At 41.1% G+C, this 20,313-nt stretch overlaps 1 protein-coding gene across 11 annotated transcripts in view; it reads left to right on the top strand.

The window, feature by feature from the left end:
- IGF2BP2 (insulin like growth factor 2 mRNA binding protein 2) overlaps positions 1–20,313 on the top strand; it is a 186,386-nt gene that overhangs the window by 134,710 nt on the left and 31,363 nt on the right. For 7 of the 11 annotated variants that reach the window (XR_010116685.1, XM_063621949.1, XM_063621945.1 and 4 more), the window contains 5 exons: positions 1,479–1,542; positions 4,319–4,591; positions 6,781–6,915; positions 19,026–19,148; positions 19,511–19,646. Coding sequence is in view for 10 of the 11 variants with exons in the window: in XM_063621949.1 (XP_063478019.1) it covers positions 1,479–1,542; positions 4,319–4,591; positions 6,781–6,915; positions 19,026–19,148; positions 19,511–19,646 (731 nt within the window). In the remaining variant the exon portion in view is untranslated. Of the gene's footprint in view, positions 1–1,460; positions 1,543–4,318; positions 4,592–6,780; positions 6,916–19,025; positions 19,149–19,510; positions 19,647–20,313 lie in introns of all 11 variants that reach the window. The other 4 variants (XM_063621948.1, XM_063621944.1, XM_063621951.1 and 1 more) reach the window with 2 other exon arrangements.

Below are 20,313 nucleotides of genomic sequence, written 5' to 3'. Positions count from 1 at the left end.
AGAGAGGACAGTTATGGGCTACACCTCCCCTGTTTTGCACTGTGAGGACTTCTCTGGGTTAAGTGTGAATTAAAGTATGCTATGAACACTCGAGGCCAAGGCCAGAGCTGGGCTCGGGTTTATTACATGTAGTTCTCAGTGGCAGCTCTTTCTGAGCATTACATACAACTCCCTGCAACCCATAAAGGCTGCAGCTGCTTTAAAGTTATTTAACAAACAGTATTTTTAACAGTAGTCCTTAAGCTTTTTGGGGTCTCAGATCCCTTTGCAAATCTTATAAAATAACCAGAAAAATTCACATTTCCATAAATTTGAATAATTTTGGAAGAGTTTATAGAATTCTTGAAGCTCAAGCATGGGTCCAGGGTAAAGAATCGTACATTATAGAGTTTTATTTTTATTTCGGACAGCAGCTTTATCATAATTTTCTTGAATTGTCTTTAACTTAATGTTGTTGTTAACTCCAAACTCCCAACAGCTTAAATGTTTTAAAGGGAAGAATTGATCTAGTCACCTTTGTTTGTTTTGGAAAACATATATTTTTGGTGTTTACGTTTACTGGCTTGGATTGAGAAAGTTTTCTCTGGCATTTGAATTTATTTTTAATTTCTAACTGTAGAAGAAGAGGCAAAAAATTTTGATCTAAGATAAGACAACTCACAAGAGTAATCCCTTATTAGCCAATCAGAGTTTATACTTTCTCTTTTAGCCAAGTAAATTAGAATTGTCAGTTTTATTTATTAGATTTAACTCACACAGAGAGTTCAGTCAAAAGGAAACAAAAATAGTGATGGTTCAACCTTGTCAATGAATGAATAATTTAAATTAAAACATTTTCTTATTGTTTTATATGTATATCCAATTATTTAAGAATTAATGCAAATTATAATTAAAACTCATACCTTGATAGTGATGCAATAAATTGATACAAACTTCTAGGAGACCAGTCTGAAAATATGCATTGAAAAGCATCACGTTCTTTTACTGCATTACTTTTCTTCTGTGATTTTAGCCTGAAGAAGTAATTCAGAAGAACACACAATCCAGTGATGTTTGCAACAAAGGTGATTTTTAGCAACACTATTTAGAATAGCAAATAGTGGGAACAGCCTACTTGCCAACAACTGGGGAATGGTTAGGCAAGTCATGGTACATTTGACTCACTGCAATTTTATATAGACATTAAAAATTAAAAATACAAAGAAAATGTACTGATACAAAATACTCATATAAAAGTGTTTATAAAATATGTGGAAAATACAGTTCTGAGTTGTTCATACGATTGATTACAAATGTGTTATATACAATTGATTACAAATTACTGTGAACTCAGATGAATAAACGTAGAGATGCAGATAACTGTGGAGCCAGTGTGATGAGGGTTTTATGCATTTTTCTCTAAAGTTTGTCTGTTTACATTAAGCCAGAGGGTGACAGCACTTTTTCCTATGACAGTGTAGTTTTTGCTTTTTCCCTAGTCAACACAGACACAGAAACCGCCGTTGTCAACGTCACATATGCAACAAGAGAAGAAGCAAAAATGTAAGCAGATTTGGGCTTATTTCTGTTTAAATTTATTTGTTTTTATCTTTGAATTCCATTGAGTTCTGTGTTTTTAAATGTTTTCTAAAAAGATGCAGATCTGTGAGCTGGATATGTGCCACCTTTGACATATCCATGGAGCTCCACGGCATCTGAGCCACCTTTGACATATTGGTAGAGCTCCAGGGTGTTCCTGTCATCTTTGACATGTCAGTGGAGCTCCAGGACATTCACACCGGGATATTTGTGGATTGTGTAGAGACTTGAAAAATGTTGAGCCTTGGCATCAAAACCAAGATGGGAGCTGTGTCTTGACATGATCAGGAATAGAGGGCACCATATCTGTGACACTGTGTCCTTTAGACTCTGCTTTGCCAAACACTTGGGACCATTTTACCTAGAGCTTCCTCCATGCACTGCGAGGAAGCAGCACAAGCTATACCAAAACATCAATTTTGTGTGTGTAACATTAAGAGGGAATCCACCTCAGTGACAGCAGCAGCTGAGAGAATTGTCTGAGAGTGGTTAGGTTAATCAATAGCACCTGGTTTGGGTTCTTTTCTCCAATCCCCATCCTCTTTCCAGTGCCCATTCATTACTTCAGGGATGGTTAATTTTGAGCTTAGCTATTAATGGACATAAGATCAAGTCTCTTAAAAAACAATGAGGCCAGGCATGGTGGCTCATGCCTCTAATCCCAGCATTTTGGGCAAGGCCGGAGGATTGCTTGAGCCCAAGAGTTTGAGACCAACCTGGACAACATAGGGAAACCCGGTCTCTACAAAAAACAATTTAAAAATTAGCTGGGAATGGTGGCTTGCACCTATAGTTCCAGCTACTTGGGAGGCTGAGGCAGGAGGACCACTTGAGCCCAGGACAGTAAGGCTGCAGTAAGCTGTGATTTCACCACTACCATCCAGCCTGGGCAACAGAGCAAGACCCTGCCTCTCAAAACAGCAACAACAGCAGCTGGATGTGGTGGCACATGCTTATAATCCCAGCTACTTGGGAGGGTGAGAATTACTTGAAACCAGGAGTTTGAGACCAGCCTGGGCAAAATATAATGAGACCCCCATCTCTAAAAGAACAACAAAAACAAGTTCCTTTTTTGTAGAAGGTCCTTAAAGTGCCTGTCAGGTCATTATAACTAGAATTATGGTCACATTTGGTCTTGCTTTATGGATGTGGCATAACGTTGGCTATACATCCCAGGATTATAGTGTTCTTTTTCAACATACAAAGATATTTAACCCATTTTCATACTGCTAGTTTTCAAAATGTTAATTTTGCATTGAAAAAGGTAATAGTTCAGGCCAGGCGTGGTGGCTCATGCCTGTAATCCCAGCCCTTTGGGAGGCCGAGGTGGGCAGATACCTGAGGCTGAGAGTTCGAGACCAGCCTGACCAACATGGAGAAACCCCATCTCTACGAAAAATACAAAATTAGCTGGGCATGGTGGCGCATGCCTGTAATCTCAGCTACTTGGGAGGCTGAGGCAAGAGAATCACTTGAACTTGGGAGGCGGAGGTTGCAGTGAGCCAAGATCGCGCCATTGCACTCCAGCCTGGTCATTAAGGGCGTAACTCTGTCTTGAAAAAAAAGAAAAAGAAAAAGGTAATAGTTCATTTAGTGTTAGCTTTACCTTGTACACATTTGTAAGTGGAGATACACCAACAACTCAACTCCACAGCCCTTATCTAGCTGCTGCTTGGGTGGACCTCCGTACATGATATTACTCTATTGCTTTTATTAAATTCAAAAGGCTGCTTTGTAATAAATTTACAAGTCGTAAACATTAACCTAGTAAAACTGGGTTAATACTACTAAAAATATGTGAAAAGGATATTGTATTTCATGTGTCATTTTAAGAATATAATAGTGGTATATCATTTATCCCCTATCAAATTGATAAATATCTTTAAATAACAGCACTCTGTGCATTTGAAGATTCAAGGACACAAAATGCTTTCTCCTAAACTGCTATGGGATCATAAATGTTGAAACCATTCCAGGGGCCCACTGGGCAATAGTTAACAATTCTACTAGGAATTTGTCCTGTGTGCAAAGTTGTAGTTGCAAAGATGCCGATGGTGACACTGTGTGTAACTGTAAAAGGTTGGACACAACAGATATCTAACTATAAAGGATCAGTTGCAAAAACTATGGTAAATCAATAGAATGTTAAACAGTCGTTAAAAATTATACTGATACTGCAGTTGAGTCGTGTAAATTATACTGAAAGGTACTTAGTGACATTGAAAAATGTTTAGAATATTAACTATTTTTTAAAGGTTAGAAAATAGTATGTGCAATATTAACCCATTTTTATAAGCAATAATATGTTTATATTTAAGAAAGACAGTAAAGATAGTGGATTAGGATTTTATTTGCACTTACATATTTCTGAATTTTCAATAATATGTATGATGATTAAAATGAGAAAAAAGAGTCATAATTTTTTTTTAGTCATAATTTTATACTGATATTTATAAGAGTTTTTGATAAGGGGGAAATGGCCTTGAGTGGTGGAGAAACCAGGCTGTAATGTTGGATATGAAGCCTGACCAGGCTGATCCGTTGTGATTACTTGTTTAACTGTTAACCGCAAGCTCTGAGGGAGCAGAGATGGTGTCTGTCTTGCTCACCACTGTATGTTCAGTGCCTGGCATGGCACCATATAGGCGCCTATTAAATGGGAGTGAATGAACCAGTCTTGTGGGAGGGTCTTTCTTGATGTTGGTTTCTGACGAAGCTCCCCTATGCTGCTGCCTTTCAGAGCCATGGAGAAGCTAAGCGGGCATCAGTTTGAGAACTACTCTTTCAAGATTTCCTACATCCCGGATGAAGAGGTGAGCTCCCCTTCGCCCCCTCAGCGAGCCCAGCGTGGGGACCACTCTTCCCGGGAGCAAGGCCACGCCCCTGGGGGCACTTCTCAGGCCAGACAGATTGATTTCCCGCTGCGGATCCTGGTCCCCACCCAGTTTGTTGGTGCCATCATCGGAAAGGAGGGCTTGACCATAAAGAACATCACTAAGCAGACCCAGTCCCGGTACGTGCCTCTGGGGCTTCCTTTGCTTCCTTCTGAGGGGTCCCCTGCGTGCTGGTGGGTCTCAGCCACTCTTAGGTCACAATTGCTTACATCAGCAGTGGGGGGCTGTGCTGTAAGAAACAGTGGCTTCTTTCAACAGGACTACTAACAGACTAACATCAAGCTGGGGGCTGTGATAAGCTTTCATGCTGAGAGGCTAAAAGTTCATAAAGAGGGTACTGATAACCTCACAGCCAGGACTGTTCCCGTAAGCGAACTAATGCTTATGGATGCATCGATTTCTACAAAAGCAGAGGTGTGGAGCTCTGCGGGATCCTAGAACCCACTCATCCTAGCTCTTCCTAGCTCTTCCTCTTCCCCTGAGTCAGAGCCCCGGGGGTGGCCATTCTTTGTGACCACATAGGTAGTCTCACAAAGAAGTGGATGAGTCACTGCCACGTCAAGCAAGAAATAAAGCACACTGGCCTTCTGTTTAGTTTCCTCCCTGTTTAAGGAGACTAAACTGGTTGTAAGAGTTGGAGTGAATAAAATGTCTTACGGAATTGTTGATTTTTATATCTTCCTAAAACTGTAGCATGATGTAATAAAGCAAGCTCAGGACTTGAAAACAAAGACTCATGTTCAAGTTGTAGCACTTTAAATGGTTTTATGATCTTGGAAAAGATGTTAACCTCTCTGAGCATCAATTGCCTCTTCTATAAACAGAGGGTTCTGGCCGGGCACCCTCTGTATTACAGAGGCTCATCCCTGAATCCCAGCACTTTGGGAGGCTGAGGCAGGGGGGATCATCTGAGGTCAGGAGTTCGAGACCAGCCTGGCTAACATGGTGAAACCCCATCTCTACTAAAAATACAAAAATCAGCCAGGTCTGGTGGCTCACGCCTGTAATCCCAGCTACTTGGGAGGCTGAGGCAGGAGAAACACTTGAACCCAGGAGGTGGAGGTTGCAGTGAGCCGAGATGGCGCCACTGCTCTCCAGCCTGGGCAACAGAGTGAAACTCCATCTCTAAATAAATAAATAAGTAAATAAATAGAGGATTCCTGTCTGTTTTGCCAGGATTATTATGACAATTAGCACAATCAGGGAGATTGAGTGAAATAATTTATATGAAAGTACTTAAATTGCAAAGCACCCAATTACTGACGCATAGTAATTATTTACATGGGCTAGTGCAGTTTATTCAGGTCATTCAGTAAGTGTCTTGTAACCTGAAAGAGAAATGCTATTTTCTTCAAAACGTCTTATTTATCGCCAAATAATAGACACAGATATGGATGAGTCTGGAGTGCCACATCTTAGAAGTGAGGAAATAGAGAGGGAAGTTACTGTTTGGTATTCCTTTTATTTTAAAATCAGCCCTGGCTTTTCCTTCAAGTTCACTGTGAAAGTGACTTTTATGTATGTCTTTTTGTTCCAAAAATTGTGTAAGGTGGCTTGAAAAAAAATGTAACAAGTTTAAATAAAAGTGGGGTTAGCTCTCAAAGTGTGTGCCCATTTTTTAGAAGTCAACCAAAGACTTGGCTCTAAGCTTTCTAACAGCCAGAGTAAAAAGGATATAATCAGTTATGTAATTTTGAAAGTTAACAAAAACAGGTAGGACCACAACTACCCAAAGAAGTCTGATAAAGTCAGCAAGCTTTTGAGCCATTAGTCTTAATGGCAGGCTGCCAATGGAAAGGAAACCAAAAACTTAGAGAGGCAGAGAGAGGGCATGCCTCTGTTTTCTATCCACACTCAAATATATAAAGCTTGCGTGAATTTGGTGTTTGGATTTGGATTAACATATGGCTTTTAAAAGCTGCAATCAGTTCAGAGACCGGCACTGTGCCAATGTGCAGTATTATCCTTCTCACTTTACTCTTCACTTCTGCAGTCATTTGAAAGACTACACAAAATACTTCATTTACCAAACTGGCTTCATTACCGAGTTGGCTTAGTGCCTTTGTCCTACAGCACTCCTGTAAGAACCGTTCCCTTCTAAGTGAAGCTGCAAATAATTAAAATTTGGCACAAGACCCCCTGCACTGCTTGCCTCCTTCTTGGAGAATGGCACTGATTGCAAACGTGCTGATGACGCCTCCCTGTCTGTCTGTGTCCTTGCTGTACACTGGTTGGTGTGGCGCTTTCTTGGGACTAGGGTCCTATCCAGATGACCTTGTAATCATGGCTCCTGATTCTTTTCCTACAGGGTAGACATCCATAGAAAAGAGAACTCTGGAGCTGCAGAGAAGCCTGTCACTATCCATGCCACCCCAGAGGGGACTTCTGAAGCATGCCGTATGATTCTTGAAATAATGCAGAAAGAGGCAGATGAGACCAAACTGTAAGTTTGCATGCAATGCCCAGAGCACTCAACAGAGAAAAAGAGTAGATTCTCCCTCATTTAACCGAAGAGGTTTTTTTTAAAAACTCCAAATCTGTTACTCAGTAACGGAGGCAGGGAGGGATTATGTTTAAGAAATTTGTTCCCAAGTAGAATACAGTGGGAAGTAGATCTTTTGCATTTACAGTATGGCTGTCTCTCCACTTGCGTGTCTCTCTTGGTGATTTTAATGCTTCTATCACCCATTGATAGTAATTATTGGGAGGAACATGTAGACTCATGCTGTCCAATATAACTTTCTGCAATGATAGAAAAGTTCTATATCTGCACTGTTCAATAGGTCAGCCACTAGCCACATGTTGCTATTGAGTATTTGAAATGTGACTAGTACAGTGGAGGAACTGAGTGTTTTATTTTTACTTACGCAGAGTTCAGTAGCCATGTGTATAGCTAATGCCCATCGTATTGGACAGTGCAAGTGTAGAATGCATATTGTCACCAAAGCTATCATTTATTGTCCTGGAAAAGGTTTCTCCCACCATGCTTCTAAACTGTTTACACTCTTAACATTGGATTACATTTCCTTAAGTAGTAGAAACATGGCTGCTTTATTCTTCTTCCACTTTTTTCTTCTATCTGTCCTTCCTCCCACTTCCTCCATTTTTTTTTTTTTTTTTTGAGGCAGAGTCTCTCTCTGTTGCCCCAGGCTGGAATGCAGTAGCTCAACCTCATCTCACTGCAACCTCCGCCTCCTGGGTTCAAGTGATTCTCCTGCCTCGGCCACCCGAGTAGCTGGGATTACAGGCGTGCGCCACCATGCCCAGCTAATTTTTGTATTTTTAGTAGAGACAAGGTTTCACCATGTTGGCCAGGTTGGTCTTGAACTCCTGACCTCAAATGATCTGCCCGCCTCGTCCTCCCAAAGTGCTGGGATTACAGGCGTGAGCCACCGTGTCCAGCCCTTTCCCCTTATTTTATGAAGTAATTATAGGATTCCACAGTGTAATGAGGGTTGTCCCAGTTTGAATGGCAAATACAGTTCTTACCAAACAAATTGACTTTGTATTATAAATGAATGAGTGGTGATGAAAGAGATAATACAATAAAAATAGACTTTCATGCTGGGTGCAGTGGCTCATACCTATAATCTCAGTGCTTTGGGAGGCCAAGGCAGGAAGATGGCTGGAGGCCAGGAGTTTGAGACCAGGCTGGGCAACATAGTGAGACCTCCATCTCTACAAAAAATTAAAAAAATTAGTTAGGCATGGTGGCGTATACCTGTAGTCTCAGCTACCCAGGATGCTGAGGCGGACTTGCTTGAGCCCAAGAATTTGAGCAATGAGCTATGATTACATCACCACACTCCAGCTTGGGTGACAGAGCACGATCCTATCCCTAAAAAAAGAAAAAGGAGATTTTCAGTTTGGCAAAATCTGTTTGTGGGTAGCAGTGGCAGTTTTATAGAGAAGTAGTGAGGGATGAATCAAATAATGTCAAACATGAGTGTTCCAAAACCAAGAAGATGTAAATGGTCCTTAAAAGAAGAACATTACAAATCTATTCTTGGATTTCATAAGAGACTCTGTCCTTTCTATTATGAATTATTTATTCTACTTGGGCTTTTGAAATCCCCCAAATGCCACAGTTTAATTTGAAAAAGACATTTCTCATACAAGTTCCTGGGAACTTAGTAAATAATACCTTTCTGGATTCCTTTTTTTTTTTTTTTTTTTTTTGAGACGGAGTTTCACTCTTGTCACCCAGGCTGGAGTACAATGGCACAATCTCGGCTCACTGCAACCTCCCGTCTCCCGGGTTCAAGCAGTTGTCCTGCCTCAACCTCCCGAGCAGCTGGGATTACAGGCACCTGCCACCACACCTGGCTAATTTTTGTATTTTTAATAGAGACAGGGTTTCACCATGTTGCCTGGGCTGGCCTCGAACTCCTGACCTCAGGTGATCCACCCGCCTTGGCCTCCCAATGTACTGGGATTACAGGCGTGAGCCACTGCGCCCAGCCACCTTCCTTGATTCTTCAACCTAGGTACAACTTAATAAAATTCTGAATTAGTCAGAAAGACTAATTTACAACTTGGGCTTTTATGTTTTCATGTAGAGCCAAGATAGAGTTTGAATATCTTAGAAAAAAAATTTTTAGGTGCCTACACTGTGCTAATCACTGCTGGAAGTTGAGGCTACAACCATGAGCAGGACTTGGTTCCTGCTTTTTTTTTTCTTCCCCACATACCATTTTTTCACCCATTGGTTCCTGCTTTGATGGAGCAGTCCAATGGGAGAGACACTTATTAAACAAATAATGAGTAATTACACCAATAAGTAATTAAGTGCAGCTATAAGAAATGCTACAGTGAGGCTGGGCGTGGTGACTCATGCCTGTAATCCCAGCACTTTGGGAGGCTGAAGCGGGTGGATCACTTGAGGCCAGGAGTTTGAGACCAGCCTGTCCAACATATAGTGAAACCCTGTCTCTACTAAAAATACAAAAATTAGCTGGGCATGGTGGCGCACGCCTGAAGTCCCAGCTACTTGGGAAGCTGAGGCAGGGGAATCTCTTGAACCTGGGAGGTGGGGGTTGCAGTGAGCCGAGATCACGCCACTGCGCTCCAGCCTGGGCGACAGAGCGAGACTCCATTTCAAAAAAGGAAAAGAAAAAAACAAAGAAATGCTACAGTGGAAGAATGTAGTATCCAATGATGACATGAAACTGAAGGTCCTGATGAGGGTTTTAGGGGGACAAAGATTTGGGGGTTTCAGAGAATGCCTCCCTGTGTAGGTGACAGAGCCCTGAAGGGACTGAATAAGAAGAAGAAGATGTAGGAGAACAGAGATCCTAAACTTTCTTTTTGTTCATTTACCAAACATTTATTGAGCACTCACTATGTGCCAGGCACTATTCTGTGTGCCAGGAACTCGGCAGTGAACAAAGCTGACAAAAATGCCCACCCTCTGAAAGTTACATTCTAATGGAGCTTCTTCAAGCACCCTCTTTATTTTGAGGCAGTAGTAATGCATCTGTTAGATGCTTTTGGTCTCAAGCAACAGAAAATACAAGTGGTATAACCAATAAGAAAAGGATGTCATGTCACATAACAAGAAGTCCTAAGGCACACGGCTCCAAGGTCAGTTGAATCATGGGCCCAAAGACCCAGGACATTTTTCTGCTTTACGTTCCTCAGCATGTCTCACGTTCCGTTGGTTATAATAGGATGGCTATAGTGATTTCAGATGTGCATTCCCACAAAAAAGTTACAAATTGAGGGAGAGGGCATCCCTTCCTTGTGTCCTTTTTTCAGAAAACTTCTTTAAAAGTTGTGGTTAAACAACCATAACATAAAATTTACTGTCTTGGCTGGGCATGGTGTCTCACGCCTGTAATCCCAGCACTTTGGGAGGCCGAGGCAAGGTGGATCACTTGAGTCAGGAGTTTGAGATCAGCCTGGCCAACATGGTGAAACCTCATCTCTACTAAAAATACAAAAATTGGCCAGGTGTGGGGGTGGATACCTGTAATCCCAGCTACTCGGGAGGCTGAGGCATGAGAACCGCTTGAACCCAGGAGGCGGAGGTTGCAGGGAGCCGAGAGTGCACCACTGCACGTCAGCCTGGGTGACAGAATGAGACTCCATCTCAGAAGAAAAAAAAAAAAATTACTGTCTTAATCATTTTTAAGTGTACTTTTCAGTAGTCTTAAGTATATTCACATTGCTGTGAAACAGATCTCCAGAACGTTTTCATCTTGTAAATCTGAAACTCTCTTTTCCCTCTCTCGTCAGCCTCTGGTAATCACCACTTCTTCCTATGAATTTGACTACTCTAGATGCCTCATATAGGTAGAATCATATACTATTATTCTTTTGTGACTGGCTTATTTTACTTCGCATAGTGTCCTCAAGGTTCACGTTATAGCATGTAACAGGCTTTCCTTCCTTTTTATGGCCAAATAACATTCCAGTGTATGTATATGCCACATTTTGTTTATCTGTTCATCTGGTGATGGACATTTTGAGCTCTTCTGCTTCTTGGCTATTGTGAATAATGCTGCTATGAACATGGGTTTTCAAATAGCTCTTCAAGACCCTCTTTTCAATTCTTGTGGATATGTGCCGAGAAGTGGGATTGCTGGGTCATATGGTAGTTCTACTCTTAATTTTTGGGGGAGCCTTCATACATTTTCCCATAGCAGTTGCTCCATTTTCCACCCCCACCAACGGTGCACAGGGGTTTCAGTTTCTCCACATTCTCTCCAACACATGTTATTTTCTGTTATTTCGATAACAGCTATCTTAATAGGTACGAGGTGAGAGCTCACTGTGGTCTTGATTTGTATTTCTCTGATGATTAGTGATTGGTGATATTGAGCATCTTTTTATATATTTATTGGCCATTTGTATATCATCTTTAGAGAAATGTCTATTCAAATCCTTTGTTCATTCTCTAACTGAGATATTTGATTCTTTCGTTATAGGAGTTGTAGGAGTCCTTTATATATTCTTGATCATTAACTATGTATTAGTCCAGTTGGTGCTACTGTAACAGAATACTAAAGACCGGATAATTTATAAGGAACAAAAGTTTATTTGGCTCACAGTTTTGGGAAGTCCAAGAGTGTGGTGTCAGCATCTGGCAAGGGTTATCCTATGGTGGAAGGCCTGAGGCAGAAGCAAGTGCAAGAGACAGAGAGAAGAAATAGGTCCAAACTCACCCTCAACCCACTAATTCACTCTGTGATAACTGCATTAATCCATTCATGAAGGCATTCATCACCTCCTAAAAGTCCTATCTTTCAACACTGTTACAGTGGCAGTTAAATTTCAACATGAGTTTTGAGGGGAATTTGAAACCATAGCAAACCCCTTATCAAATAAATAATTGGTGAATATTTCTCCCATCCCATGGGTTGACCTTTCACTCTGTTGATTATATCCTTTGATGCACAAAAGTTTTTAAGTTTGATGTACTCCCACTGGTCTAATTTTGCTTTTGTTGCCTATGCTTTTGGTATCATGGTGAAACCAAGAAGTCTTTGCCATGTCCAATATCATAAAGCTTTTCCCCCTGTGTTTTCTCTTAGGAGTTTGATAGTTTTAGGTCTGTTTAGGTCCTTAACCTATTTTGAGTTAATTTTTGTATATGGTGTAAAATAATGGTTCAACTTCATTCTTCTACGTGTGTGTCCAGTTTCCCCAGCACCATCTGCTGAATAGACTGCTCTTTCCTCATCCAGTAGTCTCAGCACCTTACCAAAAATCATTGGAGACTATATGCAGGATTTATTTCTGGGCTCTCTATTCTATTTCATTGGTCTATTTATCTGTTTTTATGCCAGTACTACACTGTTTTGGTTATGTAGCTTTGGAATATATTTTGAAAGCCGGAAGTCTGAGCCCTTCAACTTCCTTATTTTTTGAAATCGTTTTGGCTATTCAAGATCCCTTGAGATTCCATATGAATTTTTCTATTTCTGCAAACAATGCCCACTGTGATTTTGATAGAGCTTGTATTGAATCTGTAGCTCACTTTTGGCAGTATAAACGTCTTTTTTTTTTTTTTTTTTTAATTTTTTTTTGCATACAAAAACAATAAACATTTTCTAAAAATACATACAAACAAAAAGATGCGTATCAAACATATTAGGAAGGTTGCACATGGGAAGTCGGGGAATAGAAATGGGGGTGGGAGTTAAAATAAATGAGAGAGGGACTTTATATGGATCAGTGATAATAACTCAATCCTCTATTTGACAAAGAAGAGGGAGAAGGAAGAGGAAGAAAAAGAAAGTGGGATAAAGGATCAGAAAGGGAGGAAAATAGAAAAAATTAGAGTATGACTCCAGGGTAGACCTGTTTTGTTGTCATTGAGTTGGTTGGTTGGTTTGTCTGTTGTATTCTTCATGTTTCGCCAAGTTGGCCAGACTGGTCTCGAACTCCTAGCCCGAAGTGATCAACCCGCCTCGCCCCCCAGAGTGCCGGGACCACAGGCGTGAGCCACCACGTCCAGCCCCCACATTGCTTCTGGCCTCCGTGGTAGACCTCCCAGACGGAGCGGCCAGGCAGAGGAGCTCCTCACTTCTACCCAGACACGGGGCGGCCGGGCAGAGGGGCTCCTCACTTCCCAGACGGGGCGGCCAGGCAGAGACGCTCCTCACTTCTTCCCAGACGATAGGTGGCCAGGCAGAGGCGCTCCTCACTTCCCAGACGATGGGTGGTCGGGCAGAGGCGCTCCCCACTTCCCAGACGATGGGTGGCCGGGCAGAGGCGCTCCTCACTTCCCAGACGATGGGCGGCTGGGCAGAGGCGCTCCTCACCTCCCAGACGATGGGTGGCCGGGCAGAGGCACTCCTCACTTCCCAGATGGGGCAGCCAGGCAGAGGCGCTCCTCACTTTCCAGACGATGGGTGGCCGGGCAGAGGCGCTCCTCACCTCCCAGACGATGGGTGGCCGGGCAGAGGCGCTCCTCACCTCCCAGACGATGGGTGGCCGGGCAGAGGCGCTCCTCACCTCCTAGATGGGGCGGCCGGGCAGAGGCGCTCCTCACTTCTTCCCGGACGGGGCGGCTGGGCAGAGGCACTCCTCACTTCTTCCCGACGGGGCGGCCGGGCAGAGGCCCTCCTCACTTCCCAGACGATGGGTGGTCGGGCAGAGGCGCTCCCCACTTCCCAGACGATGGGTGGCTGGGCAGAGGCGCTCCTCACTTCCCAGACGATGGGCGGCCGGGCAGAGGCGCTCCTCACCTCCCAGACGATGGGTGGCCGGGCAGAGGCACTCCTCACTTCCCAGATGGGGCAGCCGGGCAGAGGCGCTCCTCACTTTCCAGACGATGGGTGGCCGGGCAGAGGAAACGTCTTTACAATATTAAATATTCCAATCCATGAACACAGGATGTCTTTCCATTTATTTGTGCCTTTAAATTTCTTTTAGTAACCTTTTGTGGTTTTCAGTGTACAAGTCTTTTACCTCCTTGGTTAGGTTTATTCTTAAGTATTCTATACTTTTTGATGCTATTGTAAGTGGCAGTGTTTTCTTCATTTTCAGATTGTTCATTGTTGTGTATAGAAATGTAAATGATTTTTGCATGTTGATTGATTTTTGTATCCTGCAATTTTGCTGAATTTATTCTAACCTTTTTTGTGGAATCTTTAAGTCTTTCTACATATAAAATAATGTCATCTGTGAATAGAGATCATTTTATGTCTTTCTTTCCAATTCGAATGCCTTTTATTTCTTTTTTGTACCTAATTGCTCTGGCTAGGACTTACAGTACTATGTTGAATAGAAATGGGCAGGAGTGGGCATCCTTGCCTTGTTCCTGGTCTTAGAGGAAAAGCCTTGCTTTCAGTCTTTCATCATTGAGTGTGATGTTAGCTGTGGGCTTTTCATAAATGGTCTTATGTTGAATCAATGTCATTTTATTCCTAATTTTGTTGGGTGTTTTTATCATGAGAGGGTGTTAAGTTTGTCAAATGCTTTTTCTAGTGACATGATCATGTGGTTTCCTCCCCTTCATTCTGTTAATGTGATTTATTATATTGATTGATTTTTTAAAAAATGTTGATAGAAATGGGGTCTCACTACGTTTCCCAGCCTGGTCTTGAACCCCTGGCCTCAAGCAGTCCTCTTTCCTTGGCCTCCCAAAGTGATGGGATTACAGGCATAAGCCACTGCGCCCAGCTCTCCATTAATTGTATGCTGAACAAACCTTCCATTCCAGGAACAAATCCCACTTGGTCGTGGCTTATAATCCTTTTCATATGCTGAATTTGATTTGCTAGTATTTTGTTGAGGATTTTTGCATCAATATTCATCAGAGATAATGGTCTGAAGTTTTCTTTTTTTGTGGTGTCTTTGTCTGGCTTTGGAATCAGGGTAAAGCTGGCCTCATGGAATGAGCTTGGAAATGTTCCCTCCTCTTCATTTTTTTGGAAGAGTTTCAGGAGGATTGGCGATAATTCTTCTTTAAATGTTTGGTAGCATTCTCCGATGAAGCCATCTGGTCCTGGGCTTTTCTGTGTTGGGAGGTTTTTGATTACTGATTCAATCTCATTATTGGTCTGATCAGACTTTCCATTTCTTCATGATTCAACCTTGGTAGGTTGTGTGTTTCCTCTAGAAATTGATCCATCTCTTCTAGGTTATTAAATTTGTAGGCATAAAATTCTTCATAATATTCTCTTATAATCCTTTTTATCTCTGTCGTATTGGTAGTAATGTTCCCTCTTTCATTTCTGATTGTATTTATTGAATGTTCTCTTTTTTTCTTAATCTAGCTAAGGATTTGTCAGTTTGGTTGATCTTTTCAAAGAACCAACTCTTAGTTTTGTTGGTTGTATTTGCTTATCTCTGCTCTGATTTTTATTATTGCCATTTTTATGCTGGTTTTGGGTTTAGTTCTTTTCAAGTTGAAATAAAAGGATGGGGCTGGGTGCGGTGGCTCATGCCTGTAAATCCCAATACTTTGGGAGGCCGAGGTGGGCAGATCACAAGGTCAGGAGTTGAAGACCAGCCTGGCCAACATGGCGAAACCTCATCTCTATTAAAAACACAAAATTAGCCGGGTGTGGTGGCACACACCTGTAATCCCAGCAACTCAGGAGGCTGAGGCAGGAGAATCACTTTAGCCCGGGAGGTGGAGGTTACAGTGAGCTGAGATCATGCCATTGCACTCCAGCCTGGGCAAAAAGAGTGAAACTCCATCTCAAAAAAAGAAAGAAAAAGAAAAAATGTTAAAATAAAACATTAAAGAATGATAGCAACACAAAGCCATATGAAAATATATGGTTATCTGGTAAGGGTAAATATTAACAAATATAGTAACCTGTACTTTAGTAATTTTGGTACATAGAATTTAAATGACAAAAACATTTTTTAACTATAAATCTATGTTAATGGGTATAAAAACATATAAAGATGTAATTTGTGATATTTGGGGATGGGGTAAAAAAGTAGAGTTTTTTATGCAATTGAAGTGAAGTTGTTATCAGTTCAAAATAGGATGCTATGACTTTAAGATGTTTTATGTAATTGCAATAGTATCCACCAAGAAAAAATCTATAAGAACACACAAAAGAATATCAAAGCACATCACTATAATAAAAATAAGCAAAACATAAAGGAAGACAGGAAGAAAGGAAAGAAGGGACAAAAAAGCTACAAGACATACAGAAAACAATGAAAATGACAAAAGTAAGTCCTTCCCTATCAGTAATTAAGTGTAAATGAATTAAACTCCCCATTCTTGGCTAAATGGATTAAAAACAGGATCTAACTGTATGTGGTCTATAAGAGACTCATTTTAGATATAAGGACACATATAGGCTGAAAGTAAAAAGATGGAAAAAGGTACCCCATGCAAATGGTAACCACAAGAGAGGAGGAGTAGCTATACTATTATCAGATGAATAGACTCAAAACAAAACTGTTACAAGAGACAAAGAGGGACATTATAATGTTAAAGGAACAATTCACCAAGGAGATACAACAGTTATAAATATGTACACACCAAACCTCAGAGTTCTAAATATATGAAGTCAACTTTGAAAGAGCTGAAGGGAGACATAATTAGCAACATGATAACAGTAGGAGACTTAAGTGCCCCACTTTCAATAATGGATAAAACTACTAGACCGAAGAGCAATAAGGAAATAGAATTGGAACAACACTATAGACCAACAGACATACAAGAACATTCCACCCAACAATGGCAGAATATATGTTCTTCTCAAGTGCATGTGGAACTCTCCAGGAGAGAGAACATACAGAACAAATCTTAACAAATTCAAGAAGATTGAAATCATACTATAAAGTATCTTTTCTGATCACAATGGAATGTAACCAGAAATCAACAGCACAAGGAAAATTAGAGAATTTAGCATTTTTTGTAGAGCTTGTCAAGTGGTAATAAAGTCCCTCAGTTTTTATTTATCTGGGAATCTTAATTTCTCCTTTATTTTTGAAGGACAGTTTTACCACACATGGTGTCCTTGGTTGGCAGTTTCTTTCAGCACTTCAAATATATCATCCCACTCCCTTCTGGCCTGCAAAGTTTCTGCTAAGAAATCTGCAGATAGTGTTACGGAAGCTCCTTTGTATGTCACAATTGCTTTTCTCTTGCCACTTTGAAGATACTCTATCTTTGACTTTAGACAGTTTGATTATAATGTATGTCAGTGTGGTTTTCTGTGGATTTGTCCCAGTTGGAGTTCTTTAAATTTTTTTATTTGTATGTACATTTCGTTCCTCATATTTGGGAAGCTTTCAGCCATTACTTCTTCACATAAAGCTCTATGCCCCTTTGTTCCCTCTTCTCTTTCTGGGATTCCCATTATGCTTATATTGATCTACTTGGCATGTCTCATAGGTCCCTAGGCTCTCTTCACTGTATTTGTTTATTTTAATCCTCTAACTTGAAGATTTCAAATGATCTACATTCAAATTTGCTGGTCCTTTCCTCTCTCTGCTCAAATCTGCTGTTGAACTCCTTTAACAAATTTTTCTGTTCAGTTGTATTTTTCAGCTCCAGAATTTGTTAGGTTCTTTTTTATAGTTTCTATCTCTTTGTTGATAGTCTCATTTTGTTCATGCATAATTTTTCCCGCTTTATTTAGTTGTCTATCTGTGTTCTTGTTTAGCTCATTGAGCATCTTTACAATTATTTTTAATTACTGGTCAGGGAGCATATAGATCTGTGTTCTTTAGAGTCAGTATTTGGAGTTTTATTTTGGTCCCTTGATTGGGTCATGCTTCTCTGTTTCTTTGTATGCCTAGTAAGTTTTTTTGTTGGGATTTGGGCGTTTGAAAAAAACAACCACCTCTCACAGTCTCTGTGTACTGGCTTTGGGCAGTGGAAGACCTGAAATCAGCCTAGCTACAGGTTCTAGGACCTCTCAAACCTTTTCTAATCTCTTGGTCCCTCTGGTGTCTGACTGTAGAACTGCAGTTCTTAAATGCTGCTTGCCTCTCTTTTCAGCAGCTTCTGAACTCTGATGCTGATCCTTCAGTGCTCTGAGTCAGTGACACAAAAACCAGTTTTTCTGGCACCTTCCAGACAAGCCAAAATGTTGTATGCATAATCCAGTCCTTGTTTCTGTCCCAAAGGAGGAGCCCAGCCTTTAGGGTTTCCTCCCTTTGCTCTTTGGTATGCCATGTAGGGGGTGGCGCCTTGAAAACACTGAATGTTCTTACCTTTTTATCTATATCTCCATATATATGTATATATCTCCATATATATATATCTCCAGTAAATATATGTATATATATATATATCCATATATATATCTCCTGTGTGTGTGTGTGTGTGTGTGTGTGTGTGTGTGTGTATATAGTTGTTGTTGTTTTTAGACAGGGTCTTGCTCTGTAGCCCAGGCTGGAGTGCAGAAGTGTGTGATCATGGTTCACTGTAGCTTTGGCCTCCCTGGCTCAAGCAATCCCACCTCAGCCTCCCAAGTAGCCAGGACTACAGGTATGCACCACTATGCCTGGCTAATGTATTTTTAGTAAGGACAGTGTTTCACTATGTTGCCGAGGCTGGTCTTGAACTCTTGGGCTTAGGCGATTGCCCACCTTGGCCTCCCAAAGTGCTGGAATTACAGGCGTGAACTACAGTGCCCGGCCTGGAATTCCTCCGTAGTTTACGGTGGACTTCATATTATAGCTTCTCAGCTGATCTTTAGAGTTCTCACAGAAGTATTCTGGTCTATCTCTTGTTCATTTGAGGCGTCTGTGAGGGGGAAAGAGACCTGTGGCTTCCTAGTCTGCTATCTCGCTAACGTCACTCTCCCTGGTACCTTTTTTTAAGAGCAAGGAGAACATTCGTCACCCAATAGAGTTCTTGTAATACCCTCATTGGCCAGATCAGCCTCATGGATCCACTTCCATCCAGTTGCTACAAGGGAGTAGAATTACCATGGTTTGGCTTATGTTAATCAAAATTCATGAACTGGGGTCGGTGAGGGACCTGACCTCTCCCAAATCCCATCGTCACTTGGTACCTGAACAAAATGACTTCCATTTATAAGGAAAAAAGCAAGGTAATGGTTTCTGGGAGACAACCATTATACATATCTAAAGTGTTAACTTGTTGCTTCTCTCTTTTAGAGCCGAAGAGATTCCTCTGAAAATCTTGGCTCACAATGGCTTGGTTGGAAGACTGATTGGAAAAGAAGGCAGAAATTTGAAGAAAATTGAACATGAAACAGGGACCAAGATAACAATCTCATCGTAAGCCACTTATTCAGATTACTCATGCCCAATAATGGAACACCTGAGCATTTCGATACGTCCAGTTCATTCATCTACTTTTCCCTAAAATGGGAATATAATCATAAGTGATGCAATTATGTCCATCATCTTTTTAAAAAACATGTAAATACTTACCAGGTGGACATTTTTCACTATGGATGTGCTCTAAATCACTAGTAAGATTTGAAATACGATGGCAGGGATTCTCCACCACACTGACACTGTGTTGGGAGGGAATTGAGTCTTCTCCCTCTCTGCCAAAACTTGTTTATGATTTTCTTTTTTTGGCATTTTATTTTTCCTGTTGAAAACAAAATTTCTCTTTTCTTCTCATGGGTCAGTTTGCAGGATTTGAGCATATACAACCCGGAAAGAACCATCACTGTGAAGGGCACCGTTGAAGCCTGTGCCAGTGCTGAGATAGAGATTATGAAGAAGCTGCGTGAGGCCTTTGAAAATGATATGCTGGCTGTTAATGTAAGTCCCTAATGCTTTCTTCTCCGCTGGTTTTCACAAGGCTCTCTAAGAATACTTGTCATTCAGCTAATGAGGAAGTGCCTTAGGATAGGTATGCGGAGTTTTTCCTGGCTTCCTAGGATAAAGGCATTAAAATAATCAGGAAACCAACTAGTAAATTATGATAAGTGCACTGGACAACATCACGTGAAGACATTAAAATTGTAACTTTGAAGACCGAAATAAGGAAAAGCTTATGCTATAATGTTTATTAAGAAAAGCAAGAATAACTGGGTGCGGTGGCATGCATCTGTATTCCCAGCTACTCAAGAGGCTGAGGCAGGAGGAGCACTTGAGCCCAGGGGGCTGAGACTACAGTGAGCTGGCATTACACCACTGCACTCCAGCCTGGGCAACAGAGTGAGACCCCATCTCTAAATAAATAAGAAAAGCAAGATATAAAAGTATATAAGTAAATTTACAATTACGTAAAATAACATGGATCAGAATGACTGGAAGGCTACATACAAAAATGAAAACAGCTGGCACATTAGAAAAGTGGGGTTTTTTCCATGTATGTAGCCTTCTGAACCTTATGTAATATTGTCCTGTTACTTTTTAAATTTTAAAAATGCATGCGTTAAAGTTAACTTCTGGTTTTCCTCCCTTGCTTGCTGCTCTGCACTTT

The sequence above is a fragment of the Symphalangus syndactylus genome, chromosome 17 (assembly GCF_028878055.3).
Source record: "Symphalangus syndactylus isolate Jambi chromosome 17, NHGRI_mSymSyn1-v2.1_pri, whole genome shotgun sequence".
In the NCBI taxonomy this organism is placed as follows: Eukaryota; Metazoa; Chordata; class Mammalia; order Primates; family Hylobatidae; genus Symphalangus; species Symphalangus syndactylus.
The sequence above is the reverse complement of the archived record's forward strand: the minus strand, read 5'-3'. Positions and strand labels throughout refer to the sequence as shown.